Source organism: Myotis lucifugus, unplaced genomic scaffold, assembly GCF_000147115.1.
Source record: "Myotis lucifugus unplaced genomic scaffold, Myoluc2.0 scaffold_45, whole genome shotgun sequence".
Classification (NCBI taxonomy): Eukaryota; Metazoa; Chordata; class Mammalia; order Chiroptera; family Vespertilionidae; genus Myotis; species Myotis lucifugus.
Window position 1 is genome coordinate 1,310,822 of NW_005871093.1, and position 27,820 is coordinate 1,338,641.

At 45.4% G+C, this 27,820-nt stretch overlaps 1 protein-coding gene across 1 annotated transcript in view; it reads left to right on the forward strand.

Annotated features, from left to right (window-relative positions):
* The window catches only part of CALN1 (calneuron 1), a 322,912-nt gene that overhangs the window by 40,969 nt on the left and 254,123 nt on the right, over positions 1-27,820 (forward strand). Inside the window, exon 2 of the mRNA XM_006088222.3 lies at positions 3,243-3,367. Coding sequence (XP_006088284.1) covers positions 3,250-3,367 — 118 coding nt within the window. The 5' untranslated portion in view covers positions 3,243-3,249. The remainder of the gene's footprint in view (positions 1-3,242; positions 3,368-27,820) is intronic.

Genomic DNA, 27,820 nt, shown 5'->3' on the forward strand with positions numbered 1-27,820 from the left:
GGCCATGTTTGTCTTTGCCGATGAACTTGTGTGTTTTTCTTCCTTCGCCAAAGAGAAAATGTTGGTTGGGTTTCCCCAGGTGGCTTGGAGTGAAATTTAGTCCTTAATTGCAGCATCTGTTTTTAGCTTACTTGAAATAATGTTCTTCCCTCTTTTGAACATGACTTTATTTATCTGTATGGATAGTTCAATTGCACATGTTTTCTTTCCTACTAGGCACTGAACATTTTGGGTGCAGAGACCGAAGGAACTGAATATATACCTAATTTTGTAAGCTGCTTTTTTCCAGAAGCAAATTATGTTGGCATATCAAATAGGATTCAGTTATGACCAGTTTTGTGGTGTGTTTTTTTCTGCCAAGTACTCACTGTTTATTATGTGCTGTACTGGGACATGGCTTGGGTATGTTCGTTTGTGTATAACTTTGTTATGCGGCTGCAAAAATGTGTGTGGCAGATGCAAAGCTTCAGACGTCCAGGTAAAAGGCGATAAAGGGAAGATATTTACAAAATGCTTGGAAACTAGAGTGATGAGTGATGAAGCGGGGAGGGATGTTTCCAGTGCCAGTACTGATCGGAGAGGGGCTCCTCCAGGCAGGGAAATTCTGAAGAACTGATGCTCACGAAGAACTGAACTGACAGAATAACAGCAGGTGAGGCAGCTGGGGTCCTGGGCCAGTGCTGAGAGGGAGCTGAAGGCACGCGGGAAGTGTTAGTGGTGTTGACTTCTCTCTCCCTGGGCCACGGGAATGCAGTCCTTTGTCAGACAATCACAGCACCCGGTCCCCCAAACCCGGATTGGCTTTAGGAAAAGGGAGAGTGGCCTTAACTTATAGTATGTCTGATACTCGCTTTTCAACCTGTTCAGTCTGAAATTTAACTTGGAGAAAAGAGGAGATGGCAATTGAATTGTTCTTCCAGAAAAAGATGATTGTTTTCTATTTATGTGAAAGGACAGATTTGGCTTGGGAGGGGGACGTCTGGCTTATAACTAGCCGAAGATGTACATTATATACTTGGCAAACGTGTGCGCGCTTTGTGGCCAGCGTCCTGCCGTTGACGATCGGCCCGTGGATGCGTGTTTTGTGAGCGGTAGAGCGTTCGCGTGGTGTGGAGGCTGACGGCTGGCTCTGGCCTCAGCCCAGGGCCTGTCTGACTGTTCGGGGCCCAGAGCATTTGTGAGAGTTGTCCCAGTTGTTATGATGAATGAAAAGTACCTTTGATGGAAATAGAGAAATCAGGAAGTGTGGCCTATTTTTTAGGAAGATAATTAATTCGTTTTTAGACATCTTGAGTTTAAAACGAGAGTTTGACATCCGGATGGAAATGTCTTGGCTCAGCTGTGGCTGCTTCGTCGAAACAGCACTTAGGAGGCTTGTGTTCTGGAAAGGATTCTTTCCCTAACCGGTGTTGTGCTCTTGGGCGAGCCCTGTAACTCTTAGGAGTCTCCTTGGTTGATCTCTAGGTCAGCAGTGCTCAGCCCCGCAAGGACCTGCTGCTGTGTTGGGGACAGTAGGGGCGTGTCCAGCTGTGCCTGTCACCAGTGGTGTCCCAGGGGAAAGAAGACAGGAGCCCCACCCCTGGTGTGTGCTGGTTCCAGCATCCCATGAGCAGGGACGATCGCCGAGTGTGGATTCTCTCTGAGCGGGGTTCAAGGGTCGGCGAGGTTTGGCTGTCCTGAGCTATCGTTCTCAGAGACTGGCCCGTTGGCTGTCTTCCTGTAATTCATACCTCGTTACTCAGCAGTGGCCACAGGGGCTGCTCTGGCCACTCCGGCTTATCTTATAGACGCAAGCTTTAGTGCCGGACAGGTCTCTACAAGTGACTTACATGCAGAATGATAGCTGTGTGGGGAGAGAGCAAGGGGTCATTCCTCTCCCTCAGAACCCTTGGCAGGGAGGCCCTCATCCGTGCTTGAATGCTCCCAGGGACGGGGAGATTACTCCTTCCAGGGCTGCCCAGTTCTCCTTCTGGGAGCCCTGCTAAGAAGATGTTCTTTAGCCACACCCTGTAATCGGCTCCCTGTTCTTCCTACCTATTCTCTAGTTCCACTCAGTGGTTTATTAGTCCTCTTAGTCCCTTTCCAGATGGGGAAGCAGAGCCTGACATGCTCAGTGGCTCCCTCACTGTAACAGAGCTGGGCCCTTTCTGCCGGGGAGGGCCCATCTTTCTAACTGCCTTTCCTCTTTATCCTTTGTACCTGCCCTTTCCTTCTCCTCACCACACGCCGTTCCCTCCCCTTTCCCTTTGCCTGGAGCCTCTGGCCTGCCTTGCACTGTGGGGGAATCTGAGGCCCAGTGGAGGTGGCCATCTGGGCAGAGCAGCTTTGCCTGGAGGGTTTGTTAGTTGGGGGTAGAGGGATGCATTAGTTCAGCGGTTCTCAACCTGTGGGTCGCGACCCCTTTGGCGGTCGAACGACCCTTTCACAGGGGTCGCCTAAGACCATTCTGCATATCAGATATTTACATTACGATTCATAACAGTAGCAACATTACCGTTATGAAGTAGCAACGAAAATAATTGTATGGTTGGGTCACAACATGAGGAACTGTATTTAAAGGGCCAGAAGGTTGAGAACCACTGCATTAGTTCATTTCCCTGAGAGGGCTGGAAGCTGCTTAGTTCTGGGACACCTTGAGATGTCACTCACCTTTATAGTAGGGCAGGTGCGAGTCGGGGGAGTCGGGCTTGGGGGCCGCTCCTCAGCGGTGCAGACTGGTATGCATATTCACGTAGAGCCGCTCATTCCCCCCTGCTTGGGGTGCTGTGTGAGTGGAGTGCCTGCTTTGCCTGGGAAAAGTGAAACCCTTGGACCTCTGCAGGGTCCCAGCCAAGACATCCAGTCCCTGGGCAGCCCGACATTTCTGGGGTGCGCAGTCCTGTCTTATGAGAACTGAGAAAGAGGGTGTCAGGCGAGGGAGAGGAGCAGAGGGTGTTCCTGTTTGTACGGAGACAGCTTGGCGATGACAGGGTGTCCCACAGTCTGCAGGGACAACTCGCTTCAAATTCATAATTCAGTGGGAACAATGATGCAAGACATACAGTGGAGGAAGGGCTAGATCTTGAGTCCCTGTAGGAATTGTTCAGCCCTGGGTACCCCGGAGTTTTCTGACTTCCCCTCTAGAGATGTTATTATGTAAAAGATAACACTGGCCATGGGAAAGCCGGGGTGGTCCTTTAAGGACGGAAAGGAGGAGTGACTGACGATGTCTTTTTCTCTCGCCTCCCTTCTCCCGTGAACAGGGAGAAGATGCCTTTCCACCATGTGACCGCTGGCCTGTTGTACAAGGGGAATTACCTCAACCGGTCTCTCTCTGCTGGCAGCGACAGCGAGCAGCTTGCAAATATCTCCGTGGAGGAGCTCGATGGTAAGGAGCCCGCCCCGTCTGGGAGCTTAGCCATCCGGAGAGGCACTTGGGGCTATTGTGCATCTCAGGTGAAAGGGCCAGGCTCTGGCCACCAGTGGTGGCCCCGTCTGGCTGTGGTGGACGGGAAAGAGTTCAGAGGTAAATTCTGCCCGAAGGACTTCTTTGTGTGGGATGGACCTCGAGGCCTGAGAGATCGATGGTGGATAGTTCCGTTTCCTTGGCTACTGACTGGGAGGATAGCCTTCAACTCCCCAAGTGTATTTTGCAGTTTATGGAATCTCTATCACACACGGTGTCGTCCCGTTCCCATATTGTCATTTACGCTGGGGCCCAGCTGTGGGGGAGGGTGAAGCCTTGTTAATGGCTGTCTCTTGACGCGTGGCCATGTGCTTTGAATCCTGCCCAGCTGAGAAATGGTCTGGAAGCTGCATCGAGGTGGACAGCGATAATTTTTATCACCTCTGTTCCTTCGTAACACAGTTCAGCCCTGAGTACTCAGGGCAGAATGAGGGATGGGAAAAAACCTGAGAACGCAGTGACTGACTTCGTCCTGGGACACTGCCCTGTTGTGTCCCCATTGGTAAACCAACCCCCGATAAAAAGAAAATTAAAGCAAGAGAGCAGGAATTATTTTCTGGAATAGAGCATTAGGTTGATTCAGCCAGATGTTTGCCTAGGTGCCACATCTGCTGAGGCCAAACCAGAATCGTTTTTTCCCAGTGTTTTGGAATGCTGTGTTCCTTGTAACACATTTTAAAACACGAAGTCTACTAATTTATTTTCTAAAAGAGAGAAGCCGAAATTACCCCAGATGGCTCCCATCTTTGCTTTTAAGTGTAATGGTCCGAGCCAGCATGCCTTCTCTGCGCTCCTTTTTCACCGGGGAAGGTGGGAAGATTCAGTGCGGGGCCAGGGAAGCCACACTTGCTTCATGATCTGCAGCAGACGAGGGAATTGAAGGATGGGGCCTTGTGATAACTTTCCCTGCCCTTGTTTATTTTGTTGGCACGCTTCCCTAGGGGCTTGCTTATTTGCATGAGCGAGCAGTGGCCTGACAGAGGTGGGTGGGCTGGGTCCAGAGAAGGCTGGGATGTCAGAGTGAGTGGGCAAGGCCAGGCTCCTTAGGGCAGCAGCTGCTCACTGTGGTCTGGACAGACTGGTGGCCCGAGAGGACAGCAGGACCCTCAGCTCTACTGGCCTTCAGTTGGCCAGAGAACAGTCAGATGCAGGACACAGACGCATGCAAGGGAGCCCTAACTGCCTGTGACGGGAGCCCACCCTTCATTAGTTTTGGCCGCGTTGGGCAGGTGAGGCGAGGCTCAGGCTCCCCCACACCCCGAGGAGTCGGCCCCCAGTGGAGATGAGGGCAGGTGGTGCATTGATTTGGCTGGTTTGCACGTGTGTTTGTGTAGGTCCCTTGGGTTTGTCAGTTAGCAGGAGTCCCCTGAGTGGGTTTTGCTGAACAGAGGCCAAGAACTGGCAACTCTCAAAGATGCGAGATTACTAACCAAATGAAGTTTGAAGATCCCCTGTGGCTGTCCCAGATCCTGCTTTCCACTTCCCTTCCTCTTTCCGTCTGCCACCCAACCTTGTGAATAACCAAGAGATGATTTCTCCAACACTTCTCAGAGCAAGGCATTTTTTCTTTTTTTGTTAAATCTGGGCCACCTCTGGGTGCTGCCTTTCAAGAGGATGGCTGGTGAGATTTCAGCCCTGTTCCCTGCTCTGAGCACCTGGCTGCAACACCCTGCATGTTCTTGGGCAAACATCAGAGTTCACCAGCTGTTTCACCCAGGGCCAGGCAGCTGGGCAGGGCTGAAAGGTGCCTTCTGCCCAGCCAGCGTGGCTCAGTGGTTGAGCGTCGACCTATGAACCAGGAGGTCACGGTTCGATTCCCAGTTGCGGGCTCAATCCCCAGTGTGGGGCATGCAGGAGGCATGATCAATGATTCTTTCTCATCAAAAATGTTTCTATCTCTCTCTCCCTCTCCTTTCCTCTCTGAAATCAATGAAAAAAAAAAAAAGAAAAGAAAAGAAAGAAAGGCTCCTTCGCAGGCGAGATGAGCAGGGAGTGACTCTAGTAGTCCAGATGGGCAGGCTCAGGAAGGAAGCCCTGGTGGAAGGAAGCGGGACTTCAGGACCTGACGGCGCTGGTGAAGGTGCTGTCTGTCCTTCAGGAGGGTAATCCATGTATTTTCTGATGGAAGATTTCTTCTACTTCATTGTTTTTTGCCAAGGTGACCCCTGAGTTATGACTGCTCATGCTTTCTTATGAGCATCGTGGGGCTCGGGCAGGGCTGTGCAGATGTGCACTGAGTTTAGAGCTGGGGGGCAGGGTCTGAAAACCAGCTGGCAAGAATCGGTCCGGGTGACTGCTGCTGGTGCTTCAGGGAGCCGAGGTCTCCGAGCCTTTGCCTGCTTGCTGTTCTCTTGGGGCTGCCTCCTGTCAAGCTGTCCTCAGTCCTGCTGTTCGAGGCCACTCATCTATCCTCAGAGGTCTCGCGGTGTTGCACAGGCACTTGATGTGTTGGACACTGGTGGACAGTGGAGCATCCCTTGTGGTCCGGCTAACTCCGGTGCAGACACTAGTTGGGTACCACCCTCACTTTCTGGTCCCCCCCTCCTCACCCTGCAGCCTCCTGCTTCAGAATCACCATGGGGATAGGTTGGTTGGTGCTTATCACCAGGAACAGAATGCCCCTTTCCTTCAAGGTAAACGTCAAAGGAGCCGGGTCCCTGGGTGGGTCCCCACGGAGAACAGGCGGGACAAGAGCCTGTTCCATGCACACCATCTCCAGCTGCCATTCACTCTGGAAAGTTTCTGTTTCTTCTCTTTACACAAATCTCAGGAGGAAATAGTGCAAAGCTGCTGCAAGTTGGCCAGACTGGAGTTGAGCATCACCCAACAAGCAAACTCAGCCATGATGAATCGGTTGAGACAGTCATTCATTCATTCATTCATTCCTTTGTTCATTCCTGTTCATTCATTCATTGCAGGAATGCTTACCCAAGTGCTTTCTGGATGGAGGAAGAAATAAAATAGGCATACTATTCATTGCCTCTCCCCAAAGAGTTTGCAGTATACCCAGGGAGTTCATGTATATTCATTAGCAGTCTCTTGCACTTCTACAGGGTGTCATGTGAAGTTTTATTAGACATATGAATTATAATAAAAAAACAGTTTTTGAAATGCTATTTATTGAATAGCCTTGTGATGCTATCGTAATCTTAAACTAAAATTGCCGCTATCAGAAGTTCACTCATGTTCATTAATATATGATATTCCATTATTGATACTATGACCCCATTTCTATGTCCATTCTATTCAGGATGGATATTTGGGTTTCCAGTTTGGGGCTATCAGTGTCTAATCCAGCGTCCCCTTCTGTAGCAGCTGTGCTAGGGTGTGCTCTCCTCAGGGCTTCCTCATAGCAGTTATGAAATGTCTGGGTGTAGGTATTTCACATGATTTTTGTCAGTAACAGTGTCAGCCCCTTGGGTTACTGTCTCAAGTCTTCCTTTGAGCTTAGGTTCATTTGCTTTCACATCTTTGATGGTTATTATTTCTGTTTGTTCTTCAGGAATGCCTCTCATTTTAATGCTAGATTTCCATTCATTTTTCACTTTACCCATCTCTTCTCACACTTTCTCTTTTGCACCTCTGCAGTCTGCATTCCTTCTTGAGTGTGTCTTCTACAACATTGATTTAGTTGTCTACTGTCATTTACAAATTTTAAATTATTTATTATAAAATTTAAAATAATTTATATAATGTATATTAATATAATGTATGTATATATCAATGTAATATACATGTATATATTACATATATACATAATTTACATGTGTGTGTATATAAAGCCTTTTTATCTAGCCTAACGCTGTCTTTATTTTGCAATAGAAGCTGTTTTTATATGGTCCCTTTTGCTTTTTTCTGTTCTGCTTTGTGATTCAACCATTATTGTTCTTTGTAGGGCCAGTGACTGTGAGCAAGCAAGGTTTATAATGACTCTTTAGCCTTCTCTGTTCTTTCTTCACTTTACCCAGGTCTGGGAAAATTTTCCCCTTTCCAGCCCCAGACTAGAGAGCCCTGTTTCTAGAAGACATGCAGCTATCTCGTCCAGGGCAGAAGCGGGATCTTGATGGCCCATACTGTTGGGGTGGTTCCCTGTGCCACAGAATTACATCAGCCTTTGTCCTTCCCTCTCCTGCTCTCCTTCCTGCTCCCGAACTGGAACACAGCAGTCAGTGACCCCAGGTACATTCCGCTTCTCATCTGCCCTGCCAATGATCCAGGATGGTCGCACCAACCCCTGCTCTGCTTACTCTCAGAGGGGTGTTTTCTAAAGGAGCTTAGAAAAGGGGTGCTGCCGAGGTGGGTTTGGGTTGGGGAATAGATCACCATGGAAACAGTTGCTTGCTTTGATGGCCACTGTAGCCTCTGGGTCCCTGGCAAGAACAAATAGTGGTGGTGAGTGAAAGTCCTTCCTTCCCGTGGGCCGCTGTGGTTCTCGGGGTGGAGGTTGTGTTTCCCCAGTTTCATCAGCGTTGGAATTAGTGGGGAATTAGTGGAAGTTCTCCTCAGGCTCTGACATGTGGACATATCTCAAAATTACTATTCCTGGTGATGTGCTCACACATATATTTTGGGAGTATTTTTATCTCAGTTTTGGGGGTGCATGGATCAGTCTGCCACCCTTCCATCATGAAGCCCCATGTTAGCAGTTGGCTCACTTCATTTGGACTGCTCCAGAGTTACTCTTCGTACAGCCGCTTTCCTCAGTGACCCACCTTTGCCCAATCCGCTGGACACTCAGTATTTATTTTGTACTTTCTGCAGCATCTGGCAGTGTTTGTCACACCTTTGGTTTTGAAGTTGTCACTGCCTTGGCATCATGTCACTAGCTGGCTTTCCTCCTACCTCTTTTCTGCCTCTCTGTTATTTTCACTGCTCCTTGTGTGCCCCTCACCTCCTGACAACTCCTTACACACTGCTGTCTCCTGGAGTTAGTTTCTCTTGTCCTCCCCATGGGCGTCTACATGCTGACCGCCTCAAGATCTATATCTTCACTTCCTGCCTCCCTTCTGAATTTTATTTATTTATTTATTTGATTGACCTCAAAGAGAGAAGGGGAGGGGGGAGAGAGAGAGAGAGAGAGAGAGAGAGAGAGACAGACAGACAGACAGACATTGATATGAGAGAGAAACATCCATCACAATCTGGGTATGTGCCCTGACCAACAGTTGAACCCACTGAACCCACCACATCTGGTGTACAGGCTGATGCTCCAACCGGCCTGGGCCCTCCTGAATTTTATACTTGCTACCTATAGTCCTGTGTAGATGTCCCACACATTTCTTAAACTCCAAAGATCCAGAGCCCTATGGATTTCTTTGTTCTCCCAAACTGCCCCTCCTGTGGAATTTTCCCCAGGAAATTACATCACATTATACCCTGTCAGCCACCGTGCTAGTTTGGGAATCATCCTCGATTCCTCTTTTTCTCTTACTTCCCACCTGTAAGTGGCAAAGTCCTGCAGATCGACTTCTACGTATTCCTTCTCTCTGAGCACATTGCCATTGTCTGTGGTCACGTCCTCACATCCTAGACACTGCATCACGGGGAGCAGATCTCCTTGTACCTCACCCATGACATCACCCTGTCAGTTCAGTTCCATTTCAGCGGAGGGATGCTTCCCAATTACATACTTGATGAGGTTATCCCTCTGTTTATAACTTTTTGTCCTACAAGTATATAAATATACACATATTTAACATTTATTTTAACTTTTAAAAACATTTCAAATCCACAGGGATTTTGGATTTAATTATTCATATTGCAGTGTTTGCTGTTTAAATTTTGTCACCAATTACTAATTTGCTTTATTCAAAACATGAGGTTCCCTGTCCTATTTGTTTTTCTGAATGGAAGCCCCTTGGCCAAGACAGACAAGGACATCAATTTTATTTTGGTGGAGGGAGAATAGGTATGGGGAAGCATTTGCTTTCTTCCTTCCTCTCTACCTTCTCTCAACACATCTCACACACACACACACACACACACACACAACTTTTTTCAGTTCTAGAATTATTAACTCGGTTCTGTTTTTATAGTTTCCATTTCTCTAATGAAACACTCTATCTGTTTACTCATTAAATCAGCGTTAAAAAATTCTTTGGACATATTTGCCTATATTTATAATAGCTCTTAAAAGTCTTCATGTTCTAAATCCAATATCTAGGCTCTAGGCCATCTTGTTTGGTTTCTGTTGTCTTTTTTTTCAGATTATGATCAATATTTAAAAGATATCTTTGCAGGTCTGCTAACATTTGGCTGTTTACCGAACATGGTGAATACTATATTATAGAGACTCTGTATTCTGTTATCTTTCTCTGAAGAGGGTTGCTTTTTGCTCTTTGTTCTATTACTAACTGACCACCTTAAATGTGTGTGGGTCTGGTTTTATGCTCTGTTAGGGCATGTCTGTGGAAATGCCAAGGTGGCTCCCCAGCCCCGCTAATGTGGTAGAGACTCAGCCCCCAAACTCCGCCTTCCTCCTGGATCTGGTCAGGGCTTGATTTTTGTTTGGTTAGGGTGGGTCTGAAGTAGGCCTTTACAGTGGTTCCTTATTCTTACAGTGTGATCTTCCTAGTGTCTCAGCTGGATGCTTGTGGGATGTTAATGAGGTTTTTTCAGACATCTCCTAGGGCTGCTAAAATTCTAGTATCTGTTTTCTCTTCTCAAACTCATAGCAGCTGCTTCCTGGTAGTCTGGTTTCATCTCAACTTGCGCAAGTGTAGCCCAGCCTTCAGCCAAGTATTCACAGGGGGCCCACGCAGGCTTCTGGGGCCCCTCTCTGAAGTGTTCTTCTCTAGGCTGCCTTACCCCACAGATTCCAGCCCCCTTAGCTCCCCAAAGAATGAACTGTCACTGGGAAATTGTCCCCAGGCCAAGAGCCAGGGCGTCACGGGGCTCACCATGTGCATGTCCCTTCTCTCCACAATTACAATCTTGTACTGACTATTGTGCAGGGCCTGAAAACAGATGCTGTATATATTTTGTTCAGTTCTTTGGTTGTACAGCTTCTGTTGGGAACAACCTGTCTACTTGGGAAACACATATTCATCTTGTAAGTTTCAACATCCTCATTGTGGTCATGATCATGATCATCATCATCATCATCACCAATATCATCACAGCTGAGTCCTTACTATGTCATAGGAACTGTTCAACGTGCATTATATGAATTAATTCATTTAATCCTTTTAATAACCTATGATACAGGTGCTATGATTAACCCTATTTTTGCAAATGTGGAAAACGGGGACATTAAATCACCTAGTAGCATCACTAGCATGTGTTGGAACTGGGATGCAAACTGTCACCTGTCGTCAGAGCTCATGCCTTTTAACTTTTATGCTCTGCATCCTCCTCCCTGCTAGATAAGACCCCTTTTGCCTTCCCTGCACCCTCATGTCACCACTGATTCACTGCCACCACTGTGACACATGGCTGAGAACTTGGCTGATGAATCAAACTTTCAGTGGGTGGAGAGATATTTTTAAAGCTCTGTGTGAGCCCAGCATGCTCCTCACCCAGAGCAGAGGTGCCCTGCATGCAGCCTGGGAAGGGCTGGTGGTGGGCATGGGTCCATATAGAAGGGGGCTGGCTCCCGTGCCGTGCATTCTGAACGGCCCCTCCTCACCTCCACCCATCTGGTCCCTCATATATTTTCCTGTAAAGAAGATTCTCCCCTACCCTTTCCCCTCCCTCCCCGCTCCCCTCCACTTTTGCTGGTTGATTTAAACATCCCAGAGGCATACCCTACTTGCCTTTTTTGAGACACTTCCTTCTACAGCCCTTTTATGGAGGCAGAAACATTACTGTCATAAGAAGAGAAGCTCATAAATCTTATTTAAAGAAGTTGATGGCTCAAAGTTCACTCCTCCAGAGGAGACAATTCAAGGGTAAAACTGCCAGGTATACAGCTCTGCTCCCAAGCCCGGAATTAGCCTTACTATGGGGGTCTTTTATCTCTGTGGGTACTTCCTCTTGGAGGCTTGACCTGCCTTTGAGCCTGGAAAGAGCAGTGTTTTGTGGAGAGTTGTGAAGCTTTGTTAGCAGAGCAGCGAGAGATTTCTCGGATGGTGGCTGCTTCCAAGGGCCCACTCCTTAAAGGGACATTTGTCTACCTCTTCTTGTAGTTTTCTGCATCTTGTTCTGAGAATGTATTTTGATAGCCACGGCCAAGAAGGAAACCTGAGTCCCGTCCCTGCTGCTTTCATTTTACTCATTTATAATCTATATGCTACCTGTTTCCAAAAGTGATTGAGACATCGTGTGATAAGGAAGAATAATGAACTGCAAAGGCTGTCAGAAGAGGAATAGGAAATAAAGAGCCCACATATAAAGAGGAAGAAAAAATATGACAGCCCTTAAAACTAATACATGTGGGTAAGCATTAAATTTAGCTCCAAGCTTTCAATTGGTTGGGGCGAGATGGTAATAGGAATTTCATTATTCCAATGATAGCCTTAATGTGTCCCATTAGAATAATAGTCTTCTCATCTGTATTACAAATAGGTTCCCTTGGCCCATAATAAAAATACCCAATATACAAGCATTTTGTTTTTTTTTTTTAGAGATATTGGTGGCTTTCAACTTTTCTCCCCCTCAAATTTCTGAGGATTTAAAAAAATACCTATTTCCACTAGTAGTAGTGGCTTATGATAGTGGTGATTGTCAATGAAGGACGAGGTGCTAATCTTAGACTCTGCAGATGCAGAGACGAGGGTAGATTGTAGTCTAAAAAGCCTTCCCATCAGGTTTCTAAGTACACTGTGGAATGTTTCTCTGGTTTCTATTCCTTAAGAGCCCTGCTTGAGGTAGTAGGAAGAAGTGATATCTTGTATGAAAGTTTAAGAATCTGCATGTATCATAAAGCATGACCTTGACTTGGGATATTTGAGGAGTAGGAGTTACCAACCATTCATTTCTATCAGAAAATAACTTTGAAATTATTCCTGTGGAACCTTTCACTTTCAACAGAAGTGCATCCTAATAGAGCTAAGGTAATTAAGTCCCACAGTGCTTCCCCAGATAACTAAATAAGTTAACCCATTGAGTAGAATTGTTCAGCATTCTCCATCTGGCTGCTGAAGAGAGTTGGCCAAAATTCATTATTTTGATGTTGGCTTCATTGATACTGGGCTGTTTCTCCTGGCGGTAATCGGCCAACAGCAGGTTCAGCTGTTTCCTGGGACTACTCAGGGGTGGGATGTTAGCAATATTTTCTAGCAGGAGGGTTCACGGGTCTTTCCTCTTCAGAGTGGTATCCAGGGCATCTCATCTAACCACTGCTCCAAATAATTAAAAAGCGGGTGATGAGCTAGGACATAGACATTTGAAATACAAAATTTCTCTTTCAAGGTGGTCATATCTACCTCCTCGAATTCTCAAGCCAGAAGATCACCGAATTTACATTGCTATATTGCTGTGTAAGAAATTATTCTCAAACTTCCTGGTTTAAAATACAAATAAAAACAAAACATTTTAATCTCACAGTTTTTGTGGATCAGGAATTCAGGAGTTGTGTAAATGCCTGGTCTGGCCCGAATTCTTTCTAAAGGTTGCAGTTAAGACTTTTGTGGAGACTGCAATCATCTGAAGGCTTGACTAAGGCTGGGAAATTCAATTTCAAGTTCACTGAAACGGCTTTTGGTTGGAGGCCTCTGTTCCTCCCACGAGGGCCTCCATAGGACTGCTTGAGTGACTTCATGACTTAGGATTTGGCTTTTCCTAGTATGAATGATCTTTTTATGACCTTGTCTCCGATGTCACAGATTGGACAACAGCAGGTTCAAGTGTGCCACGGCACAGCCCACACTCAAGGTAAGTGGAATTAGGCTCCATCTTTTGAAGGGAGGAGTATCAAAGAAGTAGCATGTGTATTTTAAAAGCACCAAAGACCATACAAATTAGCTTAAAGATAGTTCCTAGCTATTGAATTGAAAGCTAATGAAATGTTATAGAAAGTTTTAACATCATACTTAGAAGTTTTTTCATGCAGTGAGGAAGAGAGGACCAATGGTCTCTGCTATAAAAATAGGAATTAAAATTTTCCTATTTATTTATTTTTTACTAAATTTATTGGGCTAACACTGGTTAATTACACTATATAAAGTATACAACTTTATAATGCAAAATCTCTATATTCTATTGTATGCTCACCACCCAAAGCCCAGCCTCCTTCTGTCACCATATATTTGATCTCCTTTACCCTCTTCATCCTCTCACCAAAGCTTACCTGATCTTGATGGAGTAGGGTTTCTGGAGTCCCTCAGATCACAATTCCTATCTCAGTTGTACTGTTTAGCAGGTACAACAGAGATGGTTAGCTCTTCCCCAATATAACTTTTCCTTAGTAGCAGAAAATTTAGCTAACAAATAAAGACTATATTTCCCAGTCCCCTTAAGAGCCAGGTGTGGCCATAGAAATTCTGGCCATTGAGATGTAAGCAGAAGTGACACTGGGTAGCTTCGCTGCTTTTTTTTTCTATCCTTTTTCTCCTTACTGGATGGGAATGTTATCATCTGGCAGCGTGAAGACAAAGATTCTCATCTTTGGATGACAGAGTGATAAGTTAGAAGGAACCCAGGTCCTGAAGATACCGTAGTGGAACAGAGAGAAACTAACTTCTTCTTTTCCTTTTTTTGTCATCTGGACCTAAACCCACCAAATGAGCAGCTGTGTGTCCACAGACAAGAAATCCAACCTCTAACCCTATTTTCCACTATTTAAATTAATGTCTTACTTATAATACTACTTTTAGGGATCTCTTGTTTACTATTTTTTAAGAGGAAGTATTGTAGAAGATTTAGAATGATGGATCTATAATTTCACAGCATCAGAGATTGGTCATTTTTCTCATATATATATTGATTGACTATATTTCAAGTTCTTCTGTTGAAATGTGAAAGGAAGACGTTCAGCAGGGCCAGGGGTAGAGCCAGCCGAGAAGGCTGGGAGACAGAGACCCTAGAGGCCTCCAGGAGGACATTAACTTTGGGCGAGTTTGTCCTGTTCTTGAGGGTGGGGCTACATACATCATGTGAGCAAACACAGTGAAGGCATGGGCACATAGTGACTGTTCAGAAATGCTTGTTGAAGAAATGAACGCCAGGTCCTCTGATGAGAGAAGTTTGTCTCAAAATGAGCTGATTGTTCTTGATTATTCATTCTAAAGTGGATGGAATTGGCAGTGAAATGTGGTTGATGATACATGACATTTAGAGCCAGATTACCTACTTCGTCGCTCCGTAAGATTTGGTTTTCTTACCTGTACAATATGAGGGATTATATGCAGAGTGAGTTACTATTGTGTATTTGGCATATAGTAAGTACCCAATAAATAATAACTGTGACTAATAGTAATTGTTGCTATTGTTGTTATGATGATGACAATGATGACTATCATGACAAGACACACCCAAACAGATGTTTATTCCCACCTTAGGGGCAAGTTGGCTCTTTAGAGGAAAAAACAAAACACTAGTCATTATTATGCAACTATCCTTTCAGGACAGGCACACTTCAGAATGTGAGTGTCCCGATAGGAAAGGCCGTACAAAGTGGAAGTATCTGCATACCCCACAGTGATTCTCTGTGTCTTAGCTCTAAGTTCATAAGAACACCTTTCTGTCCAGCCAGAGTGGCTCAGTTGGATGGAGTGTTGTATTGTGCACTGTAAGGTTGCTGATTCAATTCCTGGTCAGGATACATACCTGGGTTGTAGATTTGATTCTTAGTTGGAGTGAGAACAGAAGGCAACTGATCGATTCCTCTCTCTCTCTCTCTCTCTCTCTCTCTCTCTCTCTCTCTCCATTTGATATTTATGACATTATTCACGGGCCAAACAATGATCAACTTAAAAAGTAGCCTGCTATATTTGATCAAACATTTAGTTAACTCGCCCCTAATGTCTTGGCAGGACCAGACCAAGTGACTTCACGGGCCTTATATGGCCCTCGGGCTGGACGTTCCCCACCCCTGCTCTAAGACCTGGGCTTTCATGTGGGAACATCTGTGCCTGTCGGAGATTCAGACCCTCCAGGTGCTCACCAGGATGCTCACAAGGATCAGGAGTGAACATGATCATAATGTCCTTTAAAGAAAAAACCTGATGTAACCCACAATACTTATTCCATGGGTTGAAGGAAAGGAAGATGGGAGGGGTGTAGGGTGAGGTGATACCACAGCTGGATGACCAGACTCACTCCCCTTCAGAAGGGGACATTGTCAGCTCTTTGAGTTCAACACACTGGAAGGAAGAGTTCCCTTTCTTTCTGAAGTGGGAGGTTGTGTTGGAATAGTGTCAGTTTCTGGAAATGGAAGAGCCCAACCATCGGTTTGTCTGGATGTAGCTTCCACAGATATTAGCATCCCTGCTTCCTGTTGTTCCTTTTCCCAGCTTCTCCCCACTCAGGGTTCCCCTTACCTTGGTTGGTTAAAATTCTAGGTCATTTTTTGTCTTAATGTTTCTTCAAAACTCTAAACATGGACTTCAATATTAATTATTTGTTACACTAAGATTTTATAATCATATGAGAAAAATGTCCCATTTTCCCCCTAAACCTGCTAACATAAATGGCCCAGGACAGGAAGTACGGGGTTCTCACCATTTGCATGCTCAGGTGTAGGAATGGTTGTCAGGCTGGTGCCAGGTGTCTGTGCTTTGCAGGTATTTCTCTGCTGATCCAGTGAGATGAGCCTCGGGATATGTAGCTCACCGCAACCATCTGGGTTGCAATCCAACGTCTCTGCCTGCTTGCATTGTACAGAGGACAGTCCTCAAATTCTTGGTCTGGTGCTCCCAAGCTTTTGTGGGAGACTTAGAGAGCTTAGTCTCTCTGCCATCTGGTACTGAGGTAGGGGAAGTGGGGAAGGAGAGTCGTAGGGACACACCTGAGAACTGTGCTTCCTATACCTCCCTGGTGCCTCTCCTCAGAAGGCTGTGTGCAGTTTCTCAGCCATCACCTTTTGGGACTGAAAAAACTTCTGAGACTTTAAGGTGAATGACTGATCATAATTTTATGCTAATCTCTTTAAGAACCCTTCAGAGGTGCCATCTATTTCTGGGAAAAGTGCCTTGAGCTTCCTGCTGAATTCTCTTCCAGATTTTGAGGACCTTGAATATGCAAATTAAGAAACGTGTCTGAAATTTTGAATCCCCAGAGACAGGTAGTCAGTCTAGAAGACAGGCTTCTGAAGAGCTATGAAGTTGATAAAAGGTCAAGCCAAAGAATGTGCCAAGTCAGGGGCTTTGAACCTGAGGTCTGTGTTTCTCCTGGAATTTCTGAATATTTTATGTGTTTATGAGTAGTGCTTTTTTCTGTGCCTTTGTCAGATTCTTAAAGAGGTTCAACAAAAGGGTAATACCAATTACTAACCTGCACCTATGCACATCACTACATAAAGGATTTGCTTTGTTTGGGAAGACAGGACTAGGAGTGTTGTTGCATGCTAGTGAGGTCCTACTAGACCAGTGATGGCGAACCTCTTGAGCTCGGCGTGTCAGCATTTTGAAAAACCCTAACTTAACTCTGGTGCCGTGTCACATATAGAAATTTTTTAATATTTGCAACCATAGTAAAACAAAGACTTATATTTTTGATATTTATTTTATATATTTAAATGCCATTTAACAAAGAAAAATCAACCAAAAAAAGGAGTTCGCGTGTCACCTCTGACATGCGTGTCCTAGGTTCGCCATCACTGTACTAGACTGTGCAAAGATTGCATCGGTTGTGGTGTGGAGAAGGGATTTGAGGGCAGTGGATCTAGAGGCTGGGACACCACCAAGAGCCCATTGTCATAGTCAGGGGAGAAATGGTGAGGGCCTAACCTTAGCAAGTGGCCTAAACTGGCAGAGAAGTGGGCTTGGGAAGTTAAAAATGCAGACACTTGGCCATGTTTATGTTGTCCAGTTCAATGCCTGCATTAACTCTGGGCGGCCTTATTGTCCCCATTACACAGATGAGGGAAATCAGTGTGAAAGTATGATGTTACTCGCCTGAGGTCACACAACTGATAATTGATAGATGAGATTCATGCTCAGCTTTCTCGGACACCAGGGTCCATGCCCTTCATTAACTGCCATGGTATACTGTCTCCACCACAGCAGATCTTGATGTATGGATGTGGGGTGGGTGAGGAAGAAGAGGAGTTGGGTGCACAGCTACCTTATTAGATAATTAGTTCAGTGAAGGTGGTGCCAGTCACTGAGACCAGGGACACAGGACTTGGAACAGGGTAGGAAGAAAGGTGATGAGAACCAAAGGTCATCCCACTGGAGGTGACCAGTTGGCCCTTGGACATTGAATTCTGAGACTCCAAGGATTTAGCCAGGAGATAATGATTTTGGAATCTTCATTATATTGATGTGATAGATAAAAGAAAGAGGACCACAGACCAAACCCCGAGGCCCAGCAGGCATTCATTCCTTTGATCTCAGATGGTCACTGGTGATGGGGTTTGAGAGGCACCACTTCTCCAGCTAAGCTTCTTCATATCCTTTAGCTGTGCTTCATATGCCACATATACTCCCCTAGTTATCATATTCTCAAAGCCAAAATCCACTTTCAGAAGGAAAAACTCTGCATTAAAAAAATAGGTCACCTAGTTGTGCCCAATCAATTTCTGTTGATTGACAGGGCCTCTCTCTTTCAAGCTTAGTTTGAATCAGAAACTTGCCTAAACTCACTGGCTATGTTAGATTTTCAAAGTTCACTCCAGTTCTCTACCACGAAAATCTCTTTTAAGGGTATCATAGAAATACACTGTCCTTTACTCTGCTAAATAGACCTACAAAGAGACAGTTACTTCACAGGTTACTTGCCTATAATTAGGACGGCCCCAGGCAACCACCTGGCCAAGGAGGAGGAGCTGGGCTTCTTGCCTGCAGTGGCGAATTCCAGGAATTCTGGAGTTACACTGAACGTGATTCAAGTCCTGGATCTGTCATTTGCCACCTCCTTGCCTTTGGGCAAGTTTTAAGCACACATGCATATCTCAGTGTCCTCATCTACAAGATGGGATGTACAGAACCCCCCTCCTAGGAAAGGCATGTGGCATGCTGCCTTGCACGTGGCAGAGTGCTCTGTAGGGCTAAGTGTTAGTATTACTGCTTGGCAGGCCAGGGGGAAGGATATGAATAGAGGGAAGTACTGAATTTCTTTTTTCTTTCTCCTGACTAGCCAATTAAGAAGTAGTTGATTGAACCAAACTGGAAAGTGGGAAACATCCATTTCCTTTAAAGTGAAAGAACAAAACTAAGTCTTATTAGTGAATCTAGAATTTGGTCACTTTTTTTTCATTATCTTCAGGTGTGTGTGTGTGTGTGTGTGTGTGTGTGTGTGTGTGTGTGTATGTGTGTGTGTGTGTAGGGCTGATTCTGGCCTTGCCCATGAGTCTTCTCTATGGAACCTTTGGAGGTCCTCAGACACAGGGCAAAGGCCATCATGGTTGTATACACTTAAAATTCAACAACATTTTGCTGATGTTATTGGGCTGGGCATGCATGGATATCAGGGGAGAGGGATCCACATTTTGTATTTATTTTGTGCCAAGTATTCTCCTCCTCCTTCTTCTTCCTTGTCTTCATCACCTTACAGAGTTATGCTCCTCGCTTACCCACTCTCGTTTTCACCTTTCCTTTCTTTGACCCTCAGAAACATGCTGGTCCTGCTCCCGGAGAGAGGTGGGATGGGTAGGAGTCCCGGAGAGGAGGGTAAGATCCAGGGTTAAAGGGCCCAAGGTGTATTTCCTCATCTTCTAAGTGTGATCAGGGCCAGTTTTCCTGTGACAAAGGTGAGAATTATTCAAGATGGAATGTCTTTCTTGAAGTATGGAGCCAATAAAGCCTGCCATCTAATACGACACTACTGGTGTCCTCACATGCTGTTTAGCAAATCTCTCTTTAAAGGATATTTAAGTGAACTAAGACGTGCAGATAGGAGCTAATGGCTTCAGGTTGGCTTGTAGCACATATCACCATATCACCACTGTGAGCTCAGAAGAGAGGCTGTTCCCTCTGCAAACAAACAAACAACCTGCAGACAGGAAGTGTTTTCCTCTGAGCTTCTGATGACAGTTTTTGATTATAATATGTTTTTTGGTTCTAAAGCATTGCCCACTCACAGCAAAACACATTTGTCTTCATAGAGAAAGTGACTCAGTGTGTGTGTGCTTGAGGTGGTTATGCGTTACTCGGGGAGGGTGATGAGTGGGGTCGGCAGACAACAGACCCAGGAGAGGGGACTCATACATCACGTTGGACCTTCATGGCCTCAATAAATTACCAGGCAGAGACAAATCAAGTACACTCTCCCAAATTTGATCCAGTCCTGAGCCAGTTCTAAGAAAACACACACACACACACACACACACACACACACACACACACACGAAGGGTATGTGTAAAGAAGACAGCTATAAAATTGTCCTCTGCCAGGCTAAGGAAACCCAATAAGAAACACCTCTTAGTGAGATTCTGCAGTGCACGGGCAAGAAAGACAGCAAGCTTCCTGTGTGTTGCTGCCAGGCACTGTGGTTCAGTGGGTGGGGCCTCAAAGAGGAGCAGAAATTGAGCCTCAAATTGTTTCCAAGCAAAATGAGGGTCATTATCTGGGAGTCACATCTTGCCTCACAGAAGAAAGTTGTGAGAACTAAGCTACCAGTTCCATGCAACTAATACGTGAGAAATTGTAACTGGAGTTGTTCATTACATTTTTAAAAATAAGATTAAAAGTTGCATTCATTCTGCAAGTATTCATTGCATCCTGCAATATCCAAGCGCTAGGTTCAGATACTGAAAGTCAAAATGATCCACCAGACACGGATCCTGGCCTTAAGGACCCACCTGAGAAACTGATTTTGGGTAGAGCTGGGTGGATGAGACGTGACTCTCATGGTTTGCAGGGCCCATTGACTTTCTCTGAGCTTTGTTTTACTTGTAAAAAAATAAGAGAGTCATGTTGACCTCAGAGGTTATTGTCTTTTTAAATATGAAAGGCATAATATCATTCACTAATTTCTTCATTCACTCCGTAAGTATCTGTTGAGTGCCTGTGATATTTCAGAGCTCCAGGATTCAGCACTGAACAAATCAGAAGAATTCGGTGCCCTCATGGAGCTTCCAGGCTTGTGGTGGGAGAAAAGTATATTATTTGAAGAAAACTTATAAAAGAAGCAGGAAAGGGGAATAGGGAGTGTCGGGTAGAGGGGAGGCTATTGTATTAATCTAGATGAGAGATGACGGTGACCAGGGACCAGACGGTGGCCATGGAGGTGGGGAGGAGTGGTTGGATTCTGGATCTATTTTGCAGGTGGATTTATTGAGGTTTGCTGATGGAGTGGCTGTGGAGTATGAGAGAGAGAGGAGTCAGGGGTGACCTAAAGATTTTTGCCTGATCAAGTAGAATAATGGAGAGGAGATTCATTGGGGTGGGGTTGGGGTGGGGGCACGCAGGAGCACAGTATTGGATGTGTTAACTCTGAGATTCTTATTAGTTTATTCAGGTGAAGATTTTGAATAGGCTATTGGATAATCACATCTAGAGAACAGGGGAAAATTGGGGCTTATATAGGTAAAATGTCTTGTGTGGTGTGTGGCAAAGGTGGGTGCTGAATAAATTATAAATTCAAATTAACTTTTAAATTCAACTTTTTATTGTAAGACAACTGAGAGTTACATGCAGTTGCGAGAAATAAAACAGAAAGGTCTGCTATATCCTTTACCCACTTTCCCGCAGTGGTGACATCTTGCAAACCTATAGACAATGTCACAACCAAGATATTGACCCTGATACAGTCCACATGCAGAAAATCTCCATCATCACAATTAATCCACACGAATTTAACTCATTCAATGCTAAAGAACACAGCATGAAATAAACTAGGAGTTCAGAGGAAGGAGCAATCATGCCCTGGAATATGGATAGTGTGATTGGTCAGAGAAGGCTTCTAGCAGAGGGAGGCATTGAGTTGGGCCTTGAAGGATGGGAAGGATTGAGATCTATGGCAGAAAGGGCAAACTGGAAGAGACCTGGGGATGGGAACGTTGAGTGTGTGCTGGGCCTTGGAGGCTATTGGGGAGTGTCCTTTTCTTTCTTTCTGATAACCAGTGTGGAGGGTGAGAGATGGGTACATCAGAAAGCAGGGTGGACAGGTTAGTTAGGTGCAGGGGGCCGAGGGGGCCAGGTCACGAGGTGGGTGGGCAGGCAGTCAGAGGAACTGAGCTTGGACGTGGTGTAAGCCACGCTCTAGGATGGTTGGTTTGGTCCCTATGTCTGAGTGTGCTGGAGCAGAGGGGATTTTGGGGGGACCAGAGAGGGCTAAAGGAAATTGAGGCCCTTTCATTAGAGAGGAAGGAAGAACACCGCAAGGACGACTCTATTCAATGTATGAGTGGTTTAGAGCGCAGGCTCAGGAGCCCCACTGTATGCTTTGCATTCCTCTCATTCAGCTCTCGTGACTGCTCCCCCAGGTCCTTGCCATTATGATTCTCATTTCTAGCTGAAGACATGAAGGCTCAGAGAGGTTAAGTGGCTGTCTCAAGGTCACACAGCGATCGAGATAAAAGGTTACAGACCTAGGCTGTCTGACTCCCGAGCCCCCAGTTTTAACTGCTAATGGTTCAGCCCCTCATAATCGTATTATTCAGATGATAGGATCATTTTAAGGAGAGGAGCCAGTGCATAGAAAAAAACCTGAATGCATCTAGATAGAATGTTTTAGTTTAGTTAAGTTTAGGGAGTGTGACTGAGAGAGAGCGGAAGGGAGCTGGAGGGGAGTAAGAAGCATTTGGAATGAGAACTATAGGAAATCGTGGAGAAGAGTCTAAGTTAAAGGAAAGATCTTAGCAGGATCAATCCAGGGTCTTTGAAGGTTTATTTTATTGTTGAAGATTCTGTGGATGGATTTGATGGCTACTGGAGGGAAAAGTGTACCCTCTGGACTAGTTCTGCCTCTACCCACAAGTAAGCATGTGACTTTGGGGAGGTTCTCGACTTCCTGGAGCTCTGATTTCTTGATGTGACAAAGGAGCTGGAGTGCCTGGTGTCCTCCCTACAGTTCTGGGATGATGGTTTTGTGGGATGCACACGGGCAAGTGTCTGGTGCTTTGCATAGGAGGATGGTGCCTCTGTGGTTTGCAGCTGGTTTTGCGGGGCTGGTGAGTCCCTTCGATTTCCCGCCGCAGGGACCCTGAACCAGGCAGTGGTGGCCTGAGCCTGTCCCCACTCAGGGGGAGACACTGGGCAGTGATGAATCTGTATGTCTAAGCAGGTCAGTGGGAGCTATTTGAGCACATAGTACTATTTGTACTTCTGAGCACACGCTATGTGGTTCTTCAATGTTTCTTTAGTGAAGGAATCTGTGATCTGTGATCAATAATGTACGTGCTTTTTCATTATTTTGTCTAGCTTTCCTTTTATCTTCTTGATTACAATTTTAATTTTTGCCTTTCTGTTATATTTTGGAACACCTTAAAATTTAAAACATCCTTTTGAAAATATTTCCCTCAGCAAAAAAAAAAAATGTACTCTATTATAGACTATCCTGATTCTCAAAATGTGATTGTGATTATATTTTTGAAAAAGATTCAGATAGAAATTGAATGGATGTTATGGTGGGCTGAAAAATGTCCCTCCCAAAAAGTCCCCCCAGAGCTGTCCATGTCCCAGGCCAAGGCGCCTGTGAATAGATTGCCTTACTTGTCACAAGGTACATTGCAGCTGTGATCACATTAGGGATTGTGAGATGAGGAGATTCCCCTGGATTATCTGGGTGGGAACAGTGTAGCCATAAGGATCCTTATAAGAGGGAGGCAGGAGGGTCAGAGTCCCTAAGTGATGTGAAGATGGAAGTAGAGAAAGATTGGAAGATGCTGTGTTGCTGGCCTTGAAAATGGAGGCAGGGGTCACAAACCAAGGAATCTGAGTGGCCTCCAGAAGCTAGAAAAGATGAAGAAATAGGGAATACATTTGTGTTGTTTTAAGCCACTAAACAGTAGCCGCAGGGAACTAATACAGATGTCCAGTGGGGCACTAAGTGGCCACGTCTGTATAGGGGACATGATAATGATAATGTATCTTTCATAAGAAAATGGTCTGTTGAAACCCCTGCCAGTTCCAGGACTCACGATTCTTGCTCGTATGTTCATAAAACACCTCATCTTAATAAGAAGATCTGGAATCGCTTTTGGCTGATCAGCAGGAAGCTGTGGGATTGGGGTTGGGAGAAGGACCTGTGGGCAGGAAAGACACGGGAAGAGTTTTAGGTACATCTTATGTCTGAGTGACATTTTATAGTGACAAAAATGTGCAGAAGGCATAATGATATGAACATTGCTGCAAGGACTGGGAAACTTTGTGGGCAGCTGCATTCCTTTGCCATTTGTTGCTGATGGAACAGGAAAAAAAAATGTAGAAATGGTGACTCTCAGAATGCTTGTGTGTACTTCCTGTTGAAAGAAGAATCAAGCTTCTGTGTTTTATGAGGTGCCCGGCGTAGCAAAGGCCTGGGCCCGTGGATTTGTGTAGACCTGGGTGAGCTCCCAGCTTTGCCTCTTGCTTACTGTGTGACGTCTGGCAAGTTACTTTGGCTCTCTGATCTTGTTTTGCGATGGGGGAAGGTGATGATGAGGCAGGATGACGGCACTTTTCATTTCCCTCGTGTGAGAAGCAGGAGGCTGGTGAAGTGTCATTTCCATTGCTCTGTCCCATGACAAGGGTGAAGCACTGAGGAGCTGGGGTTCGTGTGAAAGGCAGAGTCAGAGGGTTTGGTAGAATTTAATGAATTGGAAGAGTTTTCTCTCTCTTCAAAGTAAGTGCTGGGTTACAAAGTTATTGCTGGATATGGAGCTGAGAAAGGCAATGATCATTCTCTCTGTCAAGGGATATACAGAAAAACCACATTTTTCTATCTCCAAGCTGCTTATATTTTCTCATCTGGGCAGCCCTTTCTGCCCATTTTTCCGTCTGCTGGGATCCTACTTTACCCTTGTCTCTTCCAGTCGCCACCTTATCTATGAAACATCTAAAACCCACCCCAGCTGTGCAGAATCCACTCTGTGTTCTGACTGGGCTTATTCCTCACTTCTATCACAACAACAGATTGTAGAGCTTTATTTTATTTTTTTTCCTTTTGTATGTCTTCGTTTCTCTGCTAGATTATATCCTGGAGCCAGGAACTCATTTGTTTTTGAATCCCTTGTAGCACTTACAACAGAGCCTTGCACACTGTAGGGACTTTATACCAGTACATTGCAGGGACTTGTTGAATTGCTTTGAATTGAAATATTTGAAATCAACTCCCAGAATTCGGAAAGAATCACATTTTGAGAGATCTTTGCCCTATCATTTTATTAGACTCTAGTAAACAGTTATTGAGAATTGACCATATGTTAGGCACTGGGAATGCAGTGAGATTTCTTCAAAAAAATGTAACTTAGGTTTTCTTCTGGAGCTCCATAAAGGTGCAGACCATCTCTTGCACCATGTATGTCTCTAGTCCTGAGCGAGGAGATTTAACTTTCACAATGGCCTGACTCAGTTCAAGGAGGCAGGTAATTCAGGATGGACTCCTCAGCATTTCCCGAGAAGGTCATTGTGTAGTACATAGAGATGGAACAATGGACACTCACAGTGACGGTGGGTGGGCCAGCAAATAAAGGGTAAAAGGAAGGAAGAGAAGCATGTAGTATATTCTAGAAATATTTCCATTCAAATTTATTAAATAGAAATGATCTCTGGATCTTGGTTTCATTTATTTGAATTGTTTATGAATAAGTGAAACCTGACATTTTCAAATTCACCACTAGAGTGGATTTTATTTTCTCAACAGCGTATAAAAATTTATGAATTTGTCCCTCTTACTCCCAAAGGTTAAAAATACATTTAAGATTTTAAACTCAAACATAGAATTACCATATGATCCAGCATTCCACTTCTGGGAATAAACCCAAAAGAACTGAAAGCAGGGACTTAAACAGCTATCTGTATACTCATGTTCATGGCAGCATTATTCACAATAGCCAAGAGGTAGAAACAACCCTGAGTCCACTGACAGATGAGTGGATAAGCACCATGTGGTGTATACATACAGTGGGACATCATTCAGCCTTAAGAAGGAAAGAAATTCTGACACATGCTACAACATGGATAAATCTTAAAGATGTTATGCTCAATAAAATAATATAGTCACAGAGTACAAACACTGTATGATTACACTTATATGAGGTACCTAGAGTCATCAAATTCACAGAGACAGAAGGTAGAATGGTGGTTGCCAGGAGCTGAGAGGAATGGAATGGGCTGTTATTTTTTAACTAGAGGCCTGGTGCACGGGTTCGTGCACGGTGGGGTTCCTCGGCGTAGCCTGCAGGGATCGGGTCAAAACCAGCAGTCCAATGCCACCTGCTGCTCCTGCCTGCCACTCCTGCTCATCCCAGCGCCGCTGTGCCTGCCACGGCCACTCGGTAGGCTTGCAGCCGCTCCGCTACAGTCTCAGGGCTGTGGCAGCTAGCCGTGAGCCCTGCTTCTGGTGCTTGGTGGTCAGCTGAGCGGCGCTCCCACTGTGGGAACACACTGACCACCAGGAGGTCAGCTCCTGTGTTGAGCGTCTGCCCCCTGGTGGTCAGTGCATGTCATAGCGACTGGTTGACTGGTTGGTTGTTTGGTCGTTCGATCACTGAGGCTTTTATACATATAGATGGGGACCGGGTTTCGGTTTGGGATAAATGTTCAGGATGCAGATGGTGGCAATGGTGGCACAACCGTGTGAATGTACTTTAATGCACTGAACTGTATGCTTAAACATGCTGGCCTGTGCTTTTCAGATAGCACGTGCTGCCTTCATTTGTAGAGAAAGCATGTCTGAGTCGCAGTCGCTGTCATTTTAGACATGAAGGTGTGTCGGGTTAGGTGTCTTGGAACCGTCCTTGGTATGTGAGGGAGAAACAGAATGGTGCTCTTGTCTATCTTGACTTTTAAAAAATTATCAAAAACAGGACAAAACAAAACACCAAATGCCTGCTCATGGCTGGTACATATCTGGTGTCCAGTAACTGCCTGTTGAATGGGTGGGTGCTATACATTTTGGAGGGCTGACTATAAAGTAATGTGAGTGATTCCCATGCAAGCCTACTATTCCAATCAGCAAATGTTAACTGAGAATCGACTGTATGCCAGAGAGTGCAGTTAATGCCAGGTCTGAGTTGAAGGGGTTAAAACATAGCTTAACTCCATTTTAGTCCATTGAGAGAGACACCTGTAGACATTGATGAAATACATGGTTATAAAGTGTGGTTTGTGCCTCAGAAGTATGTATGCACAAGACCAGAGAAGGGAGATTAATTCCTTCACAGGAGGCTGGTGGGACCACTCAGGAAAGGTTTCCTGGGGGGCCCTATAACTTTGCTGGGTTTTAAAGAATCAGGCGTTTGTTAGTGTGAACAGGCCAAGGAAAAGGACATCCCAGGCAGAGGGAACAGCAAGGGCAAATGCTCGGAGGCAGGATGCACTTGATGGGCACAACTCACTCTGAAACATAGTTCAGTCCAGTAGGACCCTGAGAATTTTCTCCAAGAAAGCTGCCCTTGCTCCATGAATGACTAGATCTCTTTTTTTGGGAGCTGACTGCAAGCCCTTGTGACATCCTTGGGAATATATATACTCACTGGTGACAGATCTCTCTCTTTGGAAAGTGAGTGTAGCTTTAGCGTCAGCTAATGGCTGTTTAGAGTCCAGTCGTGTGGACCAGTTGACTGACAGCCTGGCAGTACTGCCTGTGTGATTACACAGCCACCAGGTGGGTGTGTATTCCTTGGACACTGGTTTTCAAGGACATTCTGAAGAAGGCTCCCCCAAGTGTAGGACTAGTAGGTCTTGTGTGGCCTCCCGAGGCGAGGCCCCTGCTCACCGGAGAGTCTGTGACCCTCTCCAAGATTACTTAGCCATGTACGCAACAAAATGAGCTGGTTGTAAGAGTGTCGTCCACATTTAAACTTGAAATAGATTTGAGTGCGATAGTGTGGCTCAGGCAGAGCCCAGACTTGGAAAAGAAAGCACTAAGGGCTGTCACTCGAGCTTGAGTTTGCATTTCCCTGTGTCTCCTGGTCTGCAGTTTCCAAGGTTGGCCTACTGTTGGTAAGCGAGGCGCTTGGAGGGTTGTTCTGTTGGTTTTAATACAGGGGAGGGAGGTGCTCTAAGCTGCACACCCTGGCTGCTCCTGATCCTGCTGGTGTAGGGGCACATTTGGGAGCGAGCTGGCAGGGGCTGATCATGCTGAATCATCAGACAAGCCAGGTTTTTGATTTTTCGGTAGAATTATTAGCCTACTGAGCCAACTGACCTACAGACCCACGTACGTTGGGGATTTAGAAAATTAAGCCT